Consider the following 19,749-nt stretch of genomic DNA (forward strand, 5'->3'; position numbering starts at 1 on the left):
TAAAATTTTTTTTCTTTGTAAAATCTTCCATTTATAGAATTTTAAATCAGTTTTAGCCTTAAACTAGAACAATTCCTTAGAAAGCATGTTCACTTAGGGCTAGTACTTGAGCATCTCACCAACACCCTAGGATTCCCTTGTTTGTGATTGCCGAACATAGAAAGAGGTGAGATACATAGGTAAATTGCCTGGACTTAAGATGCTTATTTCAGTACATCGACATGAGTCTGGGCGTTAAATAAAAAATAGACATTAATCAGGTTAAGTTATTCAGTTAAACACTAATTGATTACAATTAGACTTAACCTGACTAACCAAGTGAAAGCTGCTATTCTCTAATAGTCAGTAAGTACCTAAACTGGTTAGACAGTTTTTGCAATGTTAGGTTCAAGGGGAGGATTAATTATTTTTATACTTATTCTAAAATTAATTTTTAAAAAATATCTCTGTTAAAAATTAGTTTAACACTAACTAAGGCTACGTTTGGTAGCTAGGGTGTAATCTGCCTTGTAATGTAATCATGATTACATTACAAGGTTGATTATTTTATTTGGTTTAATTTTAAACTTATAATGTAATGCACTCTGGATTACAAAAGGTAGTGAAGTTTTGTAATCTGGATTACAAAACAAATACTATATAATCTGATTACATTACGAGGTCACCATTTAACCAAAATTAAAATGTTGACCGTCGTCGACCACCGCCGGCCGTAGGCGACCACTGTCGGCCGCCGTCGACCACCGCCGGCGGTCGACGACCACCGTCGGCCGCCGGTGACCACCGCGGCCGCCGCCACCACCACCGGCGGTCGGCGACCACCGTCGGCCGCCGGTGACCACCGCGGCCGCCGCCACCACCACCACCGCCGGTCGCCGGCGACCACCGCCGGCCGCCGGCGACCACCGCCGGCCGCCGGCGACCACCGCCGCCAGCAACCACCGCTGGCGACCACCGTCGGCCTTCGCCAGCGACCACCGCCGGCGACCACCGTAGATCGTTGCCGGCGACCACCGTCGGCCGTTACCGGCGACCACCGTCGGCCGTTACCGGCGACCACCGTCGGCCGTTGCTGGAGACCACCGTCGGCCGTCGCCGGTGACCACCGTCAGCGACCACCGGTGACCACAGCCGGCCGCCGCCGGCGACCACCGTTGGCGACCACCGCCGCCCGCGACCACTACCGCCCAGCCCCGCCGCCCGCGACCACCGCTGACCGCCGCGACCACCGCCGCCCCCCGGCGACCACCGCACCTGTAACGCCCCGCCTCGCCCCTCCTGCTAAGGCGACGGGGGTGGGGGGGGGGGTTACTCGAACATACATACATACTTAGTATAGCGGAAGTCTTACTTAGAGAATTTAAAACTTTTCCTTACTTTTAAATCACCATGGACATATAAACCACATAGCATACTTAACATGAATTTTTTTTTTGAATCATAATACTTAACACATAACTAATGTCATGGAGTCATAATGTAATAACATAACATGACATATTTCTTATTAAACAAAAGCAGGTCTTTCCATTTAGCCAACCACTTCCACACACATCCTTCTAGCCCCTCCTACCGCTCCCCTAGTACATCCATTCCTTGCCTTTATCTGTTGTACAAGAAAGTAAGCTGTGAGCACTCATGGCTCAGTAAGTTCCTTTCCTACTCACAAAAATCGCATAGCATATCAAAATCATAAGTCAAAATGCATGGAAACAAATCTATCATATCAAGCAACCTATCATGGCATATCGTAACATAACTATCATAAGGTATCATGGCATAATATAACATGATCATCAAATGTGTCCTGATATAGCATAACATCATCATAAATATCATGACATAATCATAACTTATAAACAAGGTAAATTCCTAATCATGTATCATGAAACATATGCAACATGTCTTTTGAAAACTTATAGTATACATACTTAAACATAATCTCAACATGATTAGGGCCCCGGCTTGTACCACATACATAAATGCGCGTGTCCTATGTAGGTCCAAGGTAGCAAGTCTTGAACCCTACAAGGCATACATACTAGGCCCGTTTCTTAGTTCATCAACCTAGGGGCACTTAGGAGCCCATCCCTAACGAGGCCCGTTTCTTAGTCCATCGACCCCGGGGCGTTTATGGAGCCCACCTTTGGTACAAGCCATACATAAAGTAAAGTAGCATGTCATACATATCATAGTTCTAATCATTTCATGCATATCATATTTCTTAACATATCATAAAACATGCATATTTGGGCACACAGCACATGCATGGATCATAAGCATACATAATGAACATGTCATTTATCACATCATAAGGCATGCATATTTGGGCACACAGCACATGCATGGATCATAAACGTACATAATGGACATATCATTTATCATATCATAAAACATGCATAATTGGGCACATAGCACATGCATGGGTCATAAGCATACATAATGAACATATCACTCATCATACAAAGACAGATTATACATGGAATCATTTAAATAACATCTCTTATTTCATAACATAGCATGTGAGGCACAACTAGGTCACTAAACCTTTTATGGCCGAAAGTCAAGAGTAGGGACATGAATTCTAAACAACATACAAACATAAGAAATTTATGATAACTTCATATTCTATCATAAGAAAGATCATAAGCATGTTAACCTAAATTTTTAAGCTCTCCTAGGTTCCTAATTCTTTCATGGCCGAAACCTTCATGAAGAGCAATCAAGTTCTAAGCAACATGCAAACATGTAAACCTAAACTCATATCACATCATATTTCATAAGGAGCAACTTGAGCATGTTTAATTTGGGTTCTAAGTTCCCTAAGCTTCTAACCTTATCATGGCCGAACCCTAGCATGGCCTTATTCTAGGTTACATGTAGCATGAAAATGTTGAACCTTAAGCCAATATCCTACACATTTCATGAGGAACATCATAAGCATATTTGGTTCAAGTTCTAAACTTCCTAAACCCATTAACTCAAGGTGGCCGAAACATATTGAACATGGAAACTAGGTTTCTAGTGGTATAAGAGCAAGGAAACCACAACTACATTTCATAGCATTTATCACAAGAAACATCATGAGCATATCTAAGTTGTGTTCTAAATTTCCTAGGCCTTTAAACCCATGGTGGCCGAAACATGTGAGCATGGAACTAGGTTTCTAGTGGCATAAGAGCAAGGAAAACACAACTACATTTCATAACATTTATCACAAGAAACATCATGAGCATATCTAAGTTGTGTTCTAAATTTCCTAGGCCTTTAAACCCATGGTGGCCGAAACATGTGAGCATGGAAACTAGGTTTCTAGTGGCATAAGAGCAAGGAAACCACAACTACATTTCATAGCATTTATCACAAGAACCATCATGAGCATATCTAAGTTGGGTTCTAAGTTTTCCTAGGCCTTTAAACCCATGGTGGCCGAAACATGTGAGCATGGAATTATTTTTCATGTGGCTTAAAAGCATGGAAACCTTACACAATTTTCATGGCATCATTACAAGAAACAACATGAGTAAACTTAGTTTAAAAATCTAAGCATCCTAGCCCTAAAACTTAGTGTGGCCGAAAGTTACATGTAGCCAAATTTCTATGTAATAAGCAACCATAGGAACATCAAACTAGTTTCATAACATTTCATCAAGAAGGTCATGAGCATCTTAGACTTGGTTTAAACTTTTCCTAGGCCTCAAATCTCAACATGGCCGAATCTTTACAAGCATGAAATAGAATTCAAAACCAACATACAATCATGGCATAACATCTTAGCTTCATATCTTGTCTTAGGAAAAATCATAGCATGCTTAGTTTTAGGTTTAAAACTCTCCTAGGCCTTTTATTCTTCCATGGCCGAATATTCATGAGCATAAAATGGAGTTTCCATCAACATACAAGTAAGAGGAAAAGTTAACAACAACATTATCATAGGGTACATAACACAAGAACAAGGGAGCATGTTTAGTTTGAGTCTTTACCTTACCTAGACCTCTTGTTCATGCTTGGCCGAGAGTCTAAGGTTCATGGATCTAGGTTCTAATTAATCATTCTAGTATGAAAACATTAGATTAACCTCCTACATAAGATACATGTCATAAGGAAAAATTAATAAGCACATCTAGTTAAAATTTCTTAGCCTCTTCCTTTTGTCTTGGCCGAAAGTTCCATAAAGCAACCCTAGGTTTCTTTTTTTTTTAGCAATCTATCTTCATGGAAAAACATATGAGCTATTGTACCACAGGTGAGGGGAAGCTTACCTAGTGTTCACTTGTAAATCCTTAAGGAAATGGTACCCTTGGTGAAGAGGAAGAAGAGAGCTCCTTTTGGTTTCTCTTGTTTGGAAGGGTACACCTTGAAGGCTCCTTCTTGTAATTTAGTTTTCTCTTAGGGAGAAAACCTAAACTTGGCTTGTGGTGATGAGGAAGAAGGACTCTAGTTTCGGCAATGGTGAGGAAGAAGAAAGAAAATGAAACCCTTTTCTTTCTTTCCTTTTTATGCTAAGTGGGTGGAAGAAACAAATATGAACTTTGCTTCCCTTTCTCCTTAATTCATGTATATACTTTTCTAATGAGAATATGTCCTCATTCATCTCCCTTAATTCTCCTTATTCTCACTCTCTTAATCCCCACGAAAACAAGGAGAAAAATAGAAAAGACAACTTGTCTTTTGCTTACTCCTTTTCCTTAACCAAGAGGTAAACAAGAGGAAGAAAGCTACTTGATTTTCTCTTGTTCCCTCACTTAATTATATCCTCACTTTTAACTACCATTCCCATCATTTTCCATTCATATGTTGTTCATTATCCTAGTGGTTATCATACATAATTTTATTTCTATTCTTTGTGAGAGGTTCAAGGTTCAAACCTTCACCTCTTCTTTTTATTTCTCTTATTTCTTTTTCTTTTGATTCTTCTTACTTGTATGCTCTAAAGCAAATAACACCCATATACTTATCTTATAATTCTGTGGGTGTTACAGCACCCCTCATCGCCGCCGCCAGCCACCTCTGGCCGCCGCCGCCGACGGTTGTCGTTGTCGCCCGACCGGCAACGGTCAGCGGTTGCCGATGGCGGCGGCCGGTGGAGGAGGCTAACAGCGGCGACCACTGGTTGCTGCAAGCTCCGGCAGAGGTGCGTCGGTCGTCGGTAGAGGTCGCAAGATATTTTTGTCATTTAATAATATTACGAATTACATTGCTTATAAAAAATAATAGACACCAAACAAAAGAATGTAATCACCCTTGTAATCAAAGATTACATACATTACATTACCAAACGTAGTAATGTAATCAAGATTACATTACATTACATTACAAATTTAATTACATTACAAGTTACATTACATTACACCCAACCAAACGTAGCCTAAGTGTTTTAAAAGTGTGTTTGGATTTTTCAAATTTAGTGTTGAAAGTTAGATCTCCTTAACTGGATTGCTTTAAACTTAGGTTTGGAAATTGATTTTATTTTCGAACTCTAAACTTTTCAAACTTAATTTTGAAACTCATACTTTTTAAACTTAATTTTGAAATTTAAACCTTCCAAACTTAGGTTTTAAAAGTTGATTTTGAAAAATAAACTTTATTAGGGGTTGTAACTTAGATTTTTCATACTTCATTTTGAAAATTATATTCTACTTGGCTTTTAAAAACATATTTTTTTGGAAATTTATTTTAAAAACTGGAGATTACAAACTTAGGTTTGAAAATAGATTTTACTTAGTTGGATTTTACAAACTAAGTCTTGAGAAATAAAATCATATTTAGTTTTGAAAACTTGATTTGAAAATTGGACTTAACCCTAATAATCTTTTTTTGTTTTGTAAAAATGCTATATTTGAAAATTATGTTTTCAATTTACAAAACTTATTTTAAAAAATTAAGTTAAAATTACAAATTTTAAAGTTAATTATTTTTAAGTCATTTTTCTAAAGTTAACTACTTTTTGAAAAAAGATAAAAGATAAAAGCTTAAAATAAAAAGTTATTCTTCTAGCTAAAACTCCCCCAAGTTAATCTGACTTATATTTCTAGACTTCCTTGCAATTTTAATTATAATTTATTCTATGTTGATTTTTGATGAATGCCAAAGGGGGAGGGTTAGGTGGTTTAAGTTAGTTAAACAACAAAGAACAACATTTAAAACAAGCTAACTTAACAACCTTATAAATGCTTGCTCTTACTTGCATATGTTTTTCACTAACTTAACCAGATTATCATTACATCAAAAAGGAGGAGATTATTGGTGCGGTTAGCACTAATGGTCTAACTCAAGTTTTGATGAATGACAAAATAGGTTAAGTTAGTTTCGTTGTTATCTAACACTCTGACCGAGTGTGTAAGAGAATCCCAGACAGGTCGACGGGATGACCTGATGTCTGGCATGAAGCCCAGCTAGGTCGACGGGCTGACTAGATAGCTAGCACGAAGTCCAAACGGGTTGATGGGCTGACCAGACGTTTGGCACAAAGTCCAGCTAGGTCGACGGGCTGACCGGATAGCTGGCACGAAGCCCAGACGGGTCTAAGGGCTGACCGAACGTCTGACAGGTAAGTGAAGGTAAGTCAATGGAGGGGAGTGACTGTGAGGATGCGTTCCCGAGAAGGGAACATTAGGCTTCAATCCAACTTAGATCCATTTCGGATATCTAAGTCGAGATCGTGACTAGATTCCGGTCTCAAGGAGATGGAATCTAATTACTATTCTGCTTATCTATAAATTGTGCTAACATTCTGTTTTGCAGGATATGATTTATACTTGCCTCGGACTAACGTTTTCTTGCAGGAAGGAGATTGTAGAAAACAAGGGTCCGGGCGCCTGGAAGGGATCCGGGCGCCCGGAGGCAACTTTTATCTATTTCGTCGCTTCGCCACGTGGAGATCGCTGACTGGCTCGACTACGTCACATTCAGGGCGCCCTGAGGGATCTGGGCGCCCCGAACGTCCTATATAAGGAGGGTGAAGGCTGAAGCAAAGGAATAACTCACGATCTACGCTTCTGTGCTCCTGCGACGCTGCAAAGGCTCTCCGACAAGTTTTGTTTATGTCTTATTCTCTTATTGTCGGGTTCTTTTCTTTTACTAAATAATTCCTGTACTGCATTTGTAAAAACCTTTCGAATTATTAGTGATTGCCCAATGAAAACACTCAACGAGTGCAGACCTTGGAGTAGGAGTCAACAAAGGCTCCGAACCAAGTAAAACGACCTTGTTAGCATTGTGTTTTCATTTTTTCGCTGCCTACTCTATACACCGAAAGTTTTAAATCGCTATTCATCCCCCCTCTAGCGAAACTCATCGATCCAACAATATTGGGATACTTACCTTTAAGGAATGGGGAACTGTTAGAGATTTGATTAATACTTTAAGCCGATTGTTCATATGAGAGAAGACTCGCCTTTGAAGCGAGAACTTGAGATCTATAAATTCGGTCGAGTTTATAAGGGGAACTGCTTTTCTATATGTATAATAGATGGGCATACTAAGCTGTGTAAATCTAACCAGAGTTGTTATCGACCGACTTTATGAAGGAAGATTGACATGTGAGAAAACCCATTAAGTTGATCAATAATGCGGTCAACCAATCATATGCTAAAAGGTTCATATTGATTGGGAACCTGTTGGACTTATGACCGATCGAGTCTTTGATAAGTTAGATAGCCCTTAAACTTAATCGAATATAGACTGCTCAGATATAAAAGATGTCTCAATACAAGAATGAGACGCTATGTTCCCTAAGTCCGATAGACTTTTAGGCTAGTCGTCCTCATTATGAAGGCCTTAGCGCTCGACCAATACCAAAGTCTCATGGAGAGTGACACGTTGGCTATCACCTCCCCTTGACTTGACCGTCACTTATCTTGATTTTGACTTCCGTGTCATAACTGGGTCTGCCTTTAACACACACATACACACACACATATATATACTCTGCTGCATACTGTACATTATGCGCGTGTGTGCATTATAGTGATTGAATTCAATTTTTTTTTTTAAAAAAATCAACATTTCCTTAAAATGGAAAACTATACTCCGTGAGTATTAAAATTTTTAATCTTAAACACTATAACCCAAGAGAAAAATTTGAACCTAAGATGAAAAATCTTATTAACTTAAATCCATTATAACTCATCCCCTAAATTCTAAAATCTTAAACCCTAAATACATATAATATTACCCCGTGAGTATGTAAAATTTTTAATATTAAACACTATAACCTAAGAGGGAAGTCTGAACCCTAGAGGAAAATCTTATTGACTAAAACTCATTATAACTCAACTCCTAAATTTTAACATTTTGAACCTAATTTTTATATATATATATATATATATATATTTTGATTGATCGATCTAACTTCAAACCAATTGTTATATCATATTGATACATTACAATAATTAGAAGATGAATCCGGCAATCCACATTCATAATCATTCTATGCAAGTGATTTTTAACTCTGATCCACCTCCATAAGAATACATTATGGGAAGCGAATAAATATCGACAAACAACAATATCAATAACAATGAGAGATCTAAACTAGATGGATATGGATACCACCAAAACACTAAGTTGGATTTAGTCGCGGAACTAAGCAACAATTGAGAGCCCACCATCACATGCTAACTCGTACAGCACCCCCACCCTCCATCACACCAGACAAAGATCGCTAAGTGCAAAGTTTGGGAGAAGGTGTGTCTAAGTTCAGGCCTCCTACTTTAGAGGTAGGGCTTCAAAAGAAACAAAAAGAATTGACTCAACTTGATAAATTTGATTTCCTCCATCTTGAGTACCCTTGAGTCCCAATTCGACTGATTGATTGAATCCCTATCGATCGATCTTGATCGCCCGTATCCAAACAGGGGGGCAAGTGGGAGAGTGATGGGGACTAAGTGGGCCATGGAATCCACACTCCAAAACACTTCTTTTCGACAAATAGAGAATAAAGATTCCCCATTTGATTTGAATGGCATCAAGTTCAAGAAAGAACATGCTGAAGCTTGTCTGTACTTATCGAGCCAATGTGGCTCAGGACCCAGCAGGTGGGGCTCTTTTGTTTCTACTATTTAGCTGCTAGGTTCCTTTGAAATCGAATCGGATAATGACTCGTCAAATCAAATACGATTCAGTTATTTCTTTTTAATCCCGGATCATGGTATTATAGTAGGACATTTAGATTATCACTCAGACATCCAACTACGATATAATTATAGAAATTTTTTCTCCAAATAAATGATATAACTAAAAAAATACTGGACTTCTAGGCTGGTCACCGCGTGCGCTTCCCGATTTATCTTGATGATCGATGAAAAATTTTCGTGGGACCGAATCGATCACCCTAGAAATAATCAATGAGACTAATTAAAATTATCATTTTTTATCGTTAGTCAGACGGGGCTTAGTTACACTTTTGACTCCTGATCTAACCGATCTGAAGCAATCCATTGAGGTTAGGCACAAGCAACCTGTGTTGTTGTAGGAAGAGTTACCCGTGGAACGACGAATGTGGCACGACCATCTCGTGTTGTTTCGTGCGCACGGGAGAAAAACTGTGGGGGGCAGCTCTGATTTCTAAACATGAATTCTTAAACTTTACCTAACTCAATAAATATGACTTAAATGCAGTGAAATTGCTATCATCTCTAAATATTGCCCGTGAAATTCAGTGATCCTATGGGAGAAAAAGAATAGGAGATAGACCTGCAGTAGGAATTAAGGTCACAATTTTGTACTCTCCTCACCAATAGAAAGTTAGGAGATCTCATGATGCTCTATCCTATGGGACCATGCCTTACATATAACAACGAACTCATATATACATCCAATAACACAACCCTACAATTAACCTTAATTAGATCATTTGTCCCATAATAAGATAAATCTGCTTGTTACCAATAACATTAACAACATTAACATGTAAGTCAATAAATAGCTAGATAAAATCCAACAAGCTTATCCCATTTGGCACATGTAGAACAGTAGAGGGTTTTTACAACTTTAAGAGCAGCCCACTGAAAAGAAATGAAAAGCACTAGTACATTGATAACTCTAAACTCTAAAGTGTTGTCTTTTTGACAGTATGAATTAAACACAAAATAAAAATAGTAATAACTCATAGTAATATCCTGAGACGAACTTGGTCACCGGTCATCGCTTGTCGTCAGAAGAGCGATCATGAAACTGAATTCGAAAAAATTCTTCTCAAGATCCACGAACCAAAACCTCTCCTGCTCGACTATTCTTCTCTTTGCCCCAGATCATCTTGATCCCCTCACTCCTCTGAATTGCTCTTGGACGCTTCATTATATAAGAAGCAAACATCGGTTACAAACCAATGATTTAATGTCATTCATTGGAGGAAGATGAAGTTGAATGGGCACTCCTTCAACTTCCTAATGTTGAAATTGATGCAACATCCAACATCTCCCACAACATCTCCCACTCATCCAAGTCAATCCAAAAAGATTATCTGGTCACATAGACCATATCAGTCACATAGACTACAAGGTGATCATGTCACAATGCCAAAGCCAAATATTAATTTGTCACAAAGATCAAATAAGTCACATAGACTATTTGACGATCAAGTCACGAAGACCAGAGTAAAAAATTAATTAGTCACAAAGACCAACTAAGAACATCCATTCCATACATTAGGAAAAATGATTCATGCGATAGTAAGCACACTGAGCATTTATTACTAAGAAGATTGTTACACTTTACATAACTACTCTTTAGAACGAATCAGAGATATCAATGACTTACCTTTACCCCAGATTAAATTATTTACATCAATATGAACATCTCTAATCTCTCATAATGACTATTATGTCAAGAGCATGTTCAACATCTCCAATTAAACAAATTATTCACAATTATATTTTATGTACTGAACTAAAAATGTAACTGGGACCAGTGAATAAATATCACAGATGTAAATCAATCTTAATCTTCCTTTTTAGCTAGAATCTATTCATTCTAATCAGTCGCTTTCATAGTTATATTCCATAGACCGAATCACTCATAGCCAATAAGAAACATACTAAAGTAGTAGACACTAATCAGAACTTCAAGTAGATAGCTAAATAGTCACTTAGGGTAAAATTGAGTTAATAATCTCAAGGGTCTCACATAGTAGAGAAGCAGAGATTCATTTTCCTACTACCTTTCTTGTCACCATAGCACATGTGGTATGCATCACATGCTACGATTCTCTTTACTAAAAATACCGCATGTTTTTTTTTCAAAATTTAACATCATACAGATTTCGATCTAGACACACCTAATGTCTAATCTTGAATTCAACATATGAATTCCAATCTAGCTTTAAGTAGATTTAGTAAATGGTGGGTGCATTTACTCGAATCATTACATAAATGATCTCATCTTGACACAATTATCAAGGTGACCTTAACTTATGGGTATATCTCTATTCATAGCTACATAAGTTATCTCATAAGCAATGGTCTTACCTCTATTTATACTTAACAAATAGAGATGATTGCCCATATGAGTGGATCAATCTCAATCTGCCAACATGCTTATCGAGATTTTTATTCGAATGTAACAAAGACATATACACTGAATAGATCATGATATTTTTCATTTATCAAAATATCTTTACAATAAGTTACATTTTCGAAGTCCCAAAGACTTCACATGTCTATGAAATGAATCTTTAGTCAATGGCTTAGTAAAAGGATCAACAAGCATATTTCGTGTAACAATATACTCAAGAATTATCTTTTCTTATCAACAATATCCCTTACAAAAGTATACCTAATTTCTATATGATTTCCTTTACTGTGATATTTGAGATCCTTGGAAAAAGCTATTACAGGTTGACTGTCACACTACACTGTAATAGGACTCCTATTGTCCTCAGTAATTTTCAGATGCTTCATGAACCTTCTTAGCCAGACAACCTCTTGCACAGTCACTGCACAAGCCACATACTTAGCTTCCATTATCGACAAGGCTACACAAGCCTGCTTCTTGCTATTCCATGAGATGACACCACCATTCAGCAAGAAGGTATAGCTATATGTGGATTTTCTCCCCTGTCCAATCTGTATCTGTATAGCCACTCAGGCACATATATGATCCTTGGAAATAGAGTTATTAATCTGCTGTTCTTTTGAGATATCTGAATATCCTCTTTACTGCTTTCCAATGTCTCAATCCTGGGTTTGACTGGAAACGACTAACTAAGCCAACAACATAGCTTATATCAGGATGAGTACACAACATAGTGTACATTAAACTACCAATAGCACTGGCATATAGTTTTTTCTTCATTTCGGCTATTTCCTCAAGAGTCTTGTGATACATACTTTTGCTCAAAATAGTACCTCTCGCTATAGGCGTCTGTTCAATATTGCAATCTGACATATTGAAGTATTATAGCATCTTAGTAATATAAGCTTCTTGAGACAAATCCAAAAGCCTTTTTGATCGATCTCTAATGATCTTCACTCCTAAGATGTACTCTACTTCTCCTATATCTATTATGTCAAATTGTGATGAAAGCCAGGATTTGACTTCTATCACACACTTTATGTCACTTCCAGCTATTAGCATATCATCAACATACAATGATAAAATGACAAATTTTCCTTTTTTCCTTTATAAGGTAAACACAATGATCCTCGTTGATCATTTCAAAATCATAAGACAAAATGACTTCATTAAATATTATGTTCCATTGTCTTGACGCTTGCTTTAGTCCATATATAGACTTCTTAAGTCTACATACTCTATTCTCATGGCCTTCATCAATGTAACCTTCTTGTTGTACCATATAAATTTCTTCATCAAGATTACCATTAAGGAAGTCCGTTTTTACATCTATTTGATGTAATTCCATGTCAAATTGTGCTACTATAGCTAGAATGACACGTATTGACACAAACTTCATAACTAAGGAGAATGTTTCTTCAAAATCAATACCTTCCATTTGGGTATATCCTTTTGTAACTAATCAAGCTTTTTATCGATTAATTGATCCATCTACTTTCCTCTTTACTTTGAGAATTCACTTATTCCCAATAGCCCTTCGCCCTTGAGGAAGATCGACTAAATCCCAAACATTATTCTTTCTTATTTACTCCATCTCTTCATCCATTGTAATTTTCCATTTTTCTCTTACTGAACTTCTCAAAGCTTCCTCAACTATTTGAGGTTCCTCATCGTCAACTAGGAGAATCATCAATGCGTCATTCTCAATATCAAACCTTTTTTGAGAAATAATCTGATGATTACTCCTTTATAGGTTAAACTGTTGAGAAACTGACTCATTTAGTGGCAAATTACTCCCACTAGGTTGACTAGATTCAGGCATCTCCTGATTTGTTGATAAAGGAACATTATCCTCCTCCTCTATCTCATATAGAGGAATTGCCTTATCAACTTCACCTCGTGTTGGGAACTTAGTTTCAAGAAAAGTAGCATCTCTTGACTTTATTTCAGAGATGGTTCCAACTTATCGCTCACCAATAAAAATATTGTTGGAATGTATACTAAAAGCCTAGCTTTTGTAAATATTTATTTTGAAATAAAGAATCACATTGGTCAAAAATATCTACATTTATGTTAAGTGTAGTTGTTCAATGAATTTATATCGTAGATAACATGGTGTGTGGTGTCACGCACAGAAGATCAAATTATCAGTTCTTTATAAATTATAAACAGTTGCTCACGACTAAGATGGAAAGGAACAAACCATCGGTAAAGTCGTAGTGTGATTAGGGATTAGTTTATCTTGACTAATAAATTACATAAGTACACTCTAAGTGTATTGAGTAGGACCATTTTAGGTAAGGTCTTTTTAAATTGACTTGATAAAAGAACTAGACCTTAGTTATTATGGAAGTGTGTGCTCTTAATCCTAATATAATAACAAATACATATATTCAGTATTTATTTCTTTGACTTATCAATGGGTGAGATTTAGCTCGATAAATCAATAAGCCCGATAAGTTGGGAAATAATATTACTTATAGTGTGTGTTGTTGATTATAGAAGGAAACTGTGTCCTAGTAATCTAGGTTGAGAATGACCCCAAGAGGAACTCATAAGGATTGTCATGTTAAACCCTGCAGGTGGACTTAGTCCGACATGATGATGAGGTTGAGTGATACTACTCTTGGACTAAGATATTAATTAAGTGAGTTGTCAGTAACTCATTTAATTAGTGGACATTCGACATCTTAAACATAGGGAGACTTACACACTCATAATAAGAAGGAGCCCAAAATGTAATTTGGGATTGGAGCGGTAGTTTAATAATAATTCTTTAGTGGTATGAATTATTATTGATGAAATTAAGTTGTGTGTTCGGGGCGAACACGGGAAGCTTATTTTCATCGGGAGACCAAAACCAATTCCTCCTCTCGGTCCCTATCGTAGCCTCTTGTATATAGAGAATTATACCCACCTATACCCACCTTCTTACCTACTCTTTGGTGGCCGACCAAGCTAGCTTGGAACCCAAGCTAGCTTGGAACCCAAGCTAGGGCTGGCCAAGACCTAAGGATTGAGCCAAGATTAGTGGCCGACCCTAGCTTAGAGTCCAAGCTAGGTGTGGCCGACCACATATAATATAAAAGGGATTTTATTTAAATTTTTTATTATGTGGATAACATGGTTTTAAAAGAGAGTTTAAAATTTAAATATTTCCTTTTATAGCTTTCTACAAAAGATTAAGAAAAGATTTGAAATCTTTCCTTATTTGTAGATTGAAAGGTGGATTTCAATTTTAAGAAAACTTTCCTTTTTTGTAACCATGTTCATGATTTAAAAGAGAGTTTAAAAATTAAATATTTCCTTTCTACAAAAGATTAAGAAAAGATAAATATCTTTCCTTATTTGTAGATTGAAAGGAGATTTTAATTTTAGAGATAACTTTCCTTTCTGGAAATCATCCACATGTTTAAAAGAAAGATTTTAATTTATAATTTTTTTTTATAATCCACCTTGAAGGGAAAAATTATTAGAGAAATTTTTATTAAAAAATTTCCTGAAACAAATTAGGAAGTTTTAATTCTTGTGAATAAAAACTTTCCTTGAAGGAAATATAGGTGGCCGGCCATGTTATGTGAGAAAAGGAAATTGATTTTTAATTAATTAAATTTTCTTTTTCATGGAAAAGGAATTAAGGAAGTTTTTATTTAAATTTCCTTATTTGCCAAGACCAAGGATTATAAAAGAGGGGGTAGAGGTGCTTTCAAAGAGAATGACTCTATTCTATTTTTCTTCCTCTCTTTTCCTCCTTGGTGGTGGCTGGTCATATTGTTTTTCCTTCTTCCTTTTCTTTCTTCTTCATTGGCCGGACCTTATAATCTCATGGAGCTTGAAGGTGGTCGGATTCTAGCTTGGAGAAGAAGGAGAGAAAGGAAGCATCCCTTGGAGCTTGGTGGTGGTGGCCGAACCACATCTATTCTTGGAGTACTTATGGTGGCCGAATCTTGCAAGGAGAAGAAGGAGCTTTAGTGGTTCTCATCTCAGTAGATCATTGCTACACAACGTCTGAGATAAGAAGAGGAATACGGTAGCAGATCAAGAGGTTATTTGCTTACAAAGAAAGGTATAACTAGTAATTGTTTTCTGCATCATACTAGTTTTCTTTGTATAGTTATTTTTGGAAATACCAAACACAAGAGGCATATGATTCTAGAGTTTCGAATTTGTGCTTTTGTTTTATTTTTCGAATTTATGATTCGATTGTTCTTTTTGGTTAAACCTAATGTTATTTTAGAAAATTAAATATTGAATTTCTATTAAAGGCTTTGTCGAGGCAGTGGTGGATGATCCCATACCCAAGAAGGCCTAGTGCCTCTCCATGTTTGTCCTGGGAGTCGATTTTAGAAATAAATATTTAATTAACTTTGTAACATAGGTTGGATTTGGATCAATAGTGTTAAGTTCCGCTTGTGATCTAAGTCTAAACCATTAAGAACTGATAAGTTAAATTTGGAATCAATAATGTTAAGTTCCGTTTGCGATTCCTAATTTAACTTCTAAAGAACACAATAGGTTATTTAGGAATGGTTCGACACTTGTACAAAATTTTTGTACAGTGGAACCGGTTTGATCTTCCTAGGATTAACCAACAATTGGTATCAGAGCTAGGGTTTGCCTCTGTGTGTTTGGTTTTCAAATAGATTATGCACATGTCATACATAATTTAGGCAAGATAATAGTAGGATGTGCTAACTTTGTGGTTGCAGTCTCCAACTATTATGTCATATAGATATTGTGTGTGATTGGACCCTTGGACATGTCAAGGGTATTTTATTGTATGTACATGATTGTAATATTAAATACAGTAGGAGATGTATTAGTTATTAGGATTTTATATTTTTATTTCAATCTAGATTACATGTACATTCCTTTGTGGAATATAGGATCGATATATGTAAAATTCTATTTTTGTCACGGATCGTATCCTTGCGAAGTGTGGTGCTATTGGAGGACCAGAGGCGCAGCTGTAACGACCCAACTCCTGGGTACTAGGCTGTGAGCCAGATCGCTACATTAACTACTGAAACTACTGTGCGGAAAACTGAGCAAATTTGAAATTTGCTAAACTAATTACTGTAAAGTCTTAACCTGACATTCTAAGAGTACCTGAGTGTTGTACACATGCTAGGAGAGACAATCTATGCCTCTTGGATGTCCTGCTAGCTGTAATCAGACATTTCAACCGATCCGTGAGTCGATTGAGGCGTCGGAACGATTCACAGATCGTTCCAGCTGATACTGGCACGGTGGCACCCTCTGGATCGGTCGGCTGACCGATCCACAAGCTTACCTCGCTTCTGTACGCATCTGGATCGGTCTACCGACCGATCCAGGAACACCCTGATCGATCGGGAGACCGATCAGTGAGCCTCCGTGCTTCTGCTGCGTTCTGTACGCAGCTGGATCGGTCTACAGACCGATCCAGGAGTACCCTGATCGGTCAGTAGACCGATCAGTACACTTTCTATGCTTCTGTTCGCCTCTGGATCGGTCGGCTGACCGATCCATAACCCTTGCCAACTCTCTGTTCGTGCCTGGGTCGGTCGGCTGACCGATCCAGGAAGATACAGTAGCATACTGTATCTCGCTGGATCGGTCGGCTGACCGATCCAGTGGGGCAGCTCAGACCCTGATCGGTCTGGAGACCGATCAGTGTCTGATTTCACTCGAGAGTTCTGATTTCAGCACTTTGGCGTGCCAAAACATTACACAACAGTTCTAAAACAATGGAAATACATTCCAGCATGTAAGTACTAATATTCTAAACATGATGACTAAACAAGATATAGTTTACTAAGCTGTAACAAGACTAATTCATAAAACTAGACATGTTAAGTACTAAAACTGAAATAAAAGCGTGTAGATCCCAAGGATCTTTATTCCAGACCCCTTGCACACACACATCATCGTAGCATCGCCCTCCAGCCTCCGCTAGTCCACTTTTCTTTTACCTGTATCTGCAGTATAAGAAAAGTAGTACCTATAAGCTTAAAGCTTAGTAAGAAACCATCTACCTCACTAAATCATGCATACGATGCGAATATGATTTTAAATCATGTTGTTTGAAAAACATACTGAACATGCAAGCATGGCATGGCATATCAAACAAAGCATAAACTGGAACTGAAACATGGCATAACATATAAACTGAGCATGAAACTGAACTAGTCATGCATATGTCTAAATCTGTACATGAACTCAAATCATGTAAACTGAACCTGAACTGAACTGAAAGCTAAATTAGTGTTCTCATCACGGGTTTCAAATTTGAAAACTATACATATAATAGATGAAAATACTAAACATGCTGCTGGGGCCCTGGCAACTGTACTTACTGTGCGCGCATCCCTACGAGACCCGGGATTGCAAGTTCCGAATCCAGCAGGGTTACTAGGTTATCTGAACCTAGGGACGACTGTGGGAGTCCAGCCCATGGATATCTGATCCAAGTACAGTGCCAACTGAATAAAAGTAAAATACTGAATACTGTTTTATTTTACTTTGCTGTTCTAGGTTATCTGAACCTAGAGCTAGGTTATCTGAACCTAGAGGCTACTGTGGGAGCCCACCCAATGGATATCTGATCCATATAGCTGTAATAACTAATAATAAACTGAATAAAATGTTTCTATTACATTTTATATGCTGTTAGGACGCCTATTGGTACATCCTTCTGAACTGGGCATTCTACCGAATGCTTGGTGTGCACTAAAAGCATGCCCTAAAACTGAAAACTATAAAATTACTGAACTAACGCCAAAACTAACAAGCGAGAGCAATTATACTACAGGTGAGGGGTTTCTTACCTCAATCGTAAGGTTTTCTTACGATTCTATTCGCTAGGTGTTTCCGGAAAACTGTCCGCTCGACGAACCGCTTACGTCTTCGCGTTCCTCTCGCGGAGAAGAACCCCTTTCGTGTTGGAGTCGTCGCCGGAAGATGATCCTATGGACCCTTGCCTTGGTGTGCCGTGCGTGAGGAAGAGGAGAAGAAGGGAGAGGCGGCGGTGAGGTTTTGGAAGAGAAAGTCGCGTGAGGTGAAGAGGTGCCGAACCAAAATAAACCAAACCCCACTTAAGTTTATTATTTATATTAAGTGGTTTAATGAACCCAACTCTAATATAAATATATTTGGTTCTCCTTCCTTTCAGCACGGCCCTGCTGGGTTCAACTGGTTACTAACATTATCCCTTACACCATAGGTCTCGGGTTCGATTCCCGCCTAAGCTATTTTGCGACCTATTTGTTTTTGCTACTCCCGCTACTCGGAAAATTCCGGAAAAATATCTAATAATTCCAGAAAAATCATAGAATAATTCTAAAATAAATTTGGGAATTTTTCACTTTACAATCCCATACCTTATAAAAGTTAGTCCCAGAACTTAAAACAGTCTGGGTATACATCTCATGCTGGCCTCTGTCTCCCAAGTCGCCTCTGCTGTGTGATTTTGCCGGTGACTTTAACTAATGGTACTTCCTTGTTCGTAATTTCTTTCTTGCTCGGTCTATTATCCGAATAGGCCATTGTCATCTTGAGATCATCACGGACTGTACTGGGGCTCAATCACCGGTGGCGTCGGAATATGCTTCTTGACATGGAAACATGAAATCGTTGTGGATCTGACATCTCTGAGGTAGCTCTAGCTCATATGCTACCTTGCCCACTCTCTTCGTGATAAGGTATGGTCTCACATATCTGGGAGCTAGCTTGCCCTTCTTCCGAAACGCATGACCTTCATGGGAGCTACTCGAGGAAAACTGTATCCCCAACCGAAAACTCTAGGGGTCTGCGTCGTGTATCGGCATAGCTCTTCGACGGCTCTGTGTTGTCTCTATCCTCTGGCGAATCTGTTGTATGGCGGCTGTGGTATCTACTACTAGATCATGCAAGCTCTAGCTCCTACATTCACCACTCTCATACCATTGGTGATCTGCACTCGCCCATAGAGTGCCTCATAAGGTGCCATGCCGATAGTGGCATGATAACTGTTGTTGTATGCAAATTCCGCTAGACTCGGATATTTGCACCAACTTCCTTGAAATCTAGGGCACAAGCTCGGGCATATCTTGATGCACGATTCACTCGCTCCGTCGACCATCATCGAGGATGGAAGGCATCTTTGAATTTTAGCGGGTGCCCATGGTGGCACACTTCGGAAGTGTGATGTAAATCTCTTGTCTGCGATATAATGGTTCGTGGGACTCCATGCAGCTGACTATCTCCTTGAGATAC

The 19,749-nt window shown here is 38.2% G+C and overlaps 1 protein-coding gene across 1 annotated transcript in view; it reads left to right on the forward strand.

Moving 5' to 3' along the window:
* The first annotated feature begins 577 nt into the window (after window positions 1-577).
* LOC122054931 (putative protein FAM47C) overlaps window positions 578-19,749 on the forward strand; it is a 192,033-nt gene continuing 172,861 nt past the window's right edge. The window contains exons 1-3 of the mRNA XM_042616343.1: window positions 578-598; window positions 717-1,256; window positions 4,983-5,134. Coding sequence (XP_042472277.1) covers window positions 578-598; window positions 717-1,256; window positions 4,983-5,134 — 713 coding nt within the window. The remainder of the gene's footprint in view (window positions 599-716; window positions 1,257-4,982; window positions 5,135-19,749) is intronic.

Source organism: Zingiber officinale, chromosome 3B (genome assembly GCF_018446385.1).
Source record: "Zingiber officinale cultivar Zhangliang chromosome 3B, Zo_v1.1, whole genome shotgun sequence".
In the NCBI taxonomy this organism is placed as follows: Eukaryota; Viridiplantae; Streptophyta; class Magnoliopsida; order Zingiberales; family Zingiberaceae; genus Zingiber; species Zingiber officinale.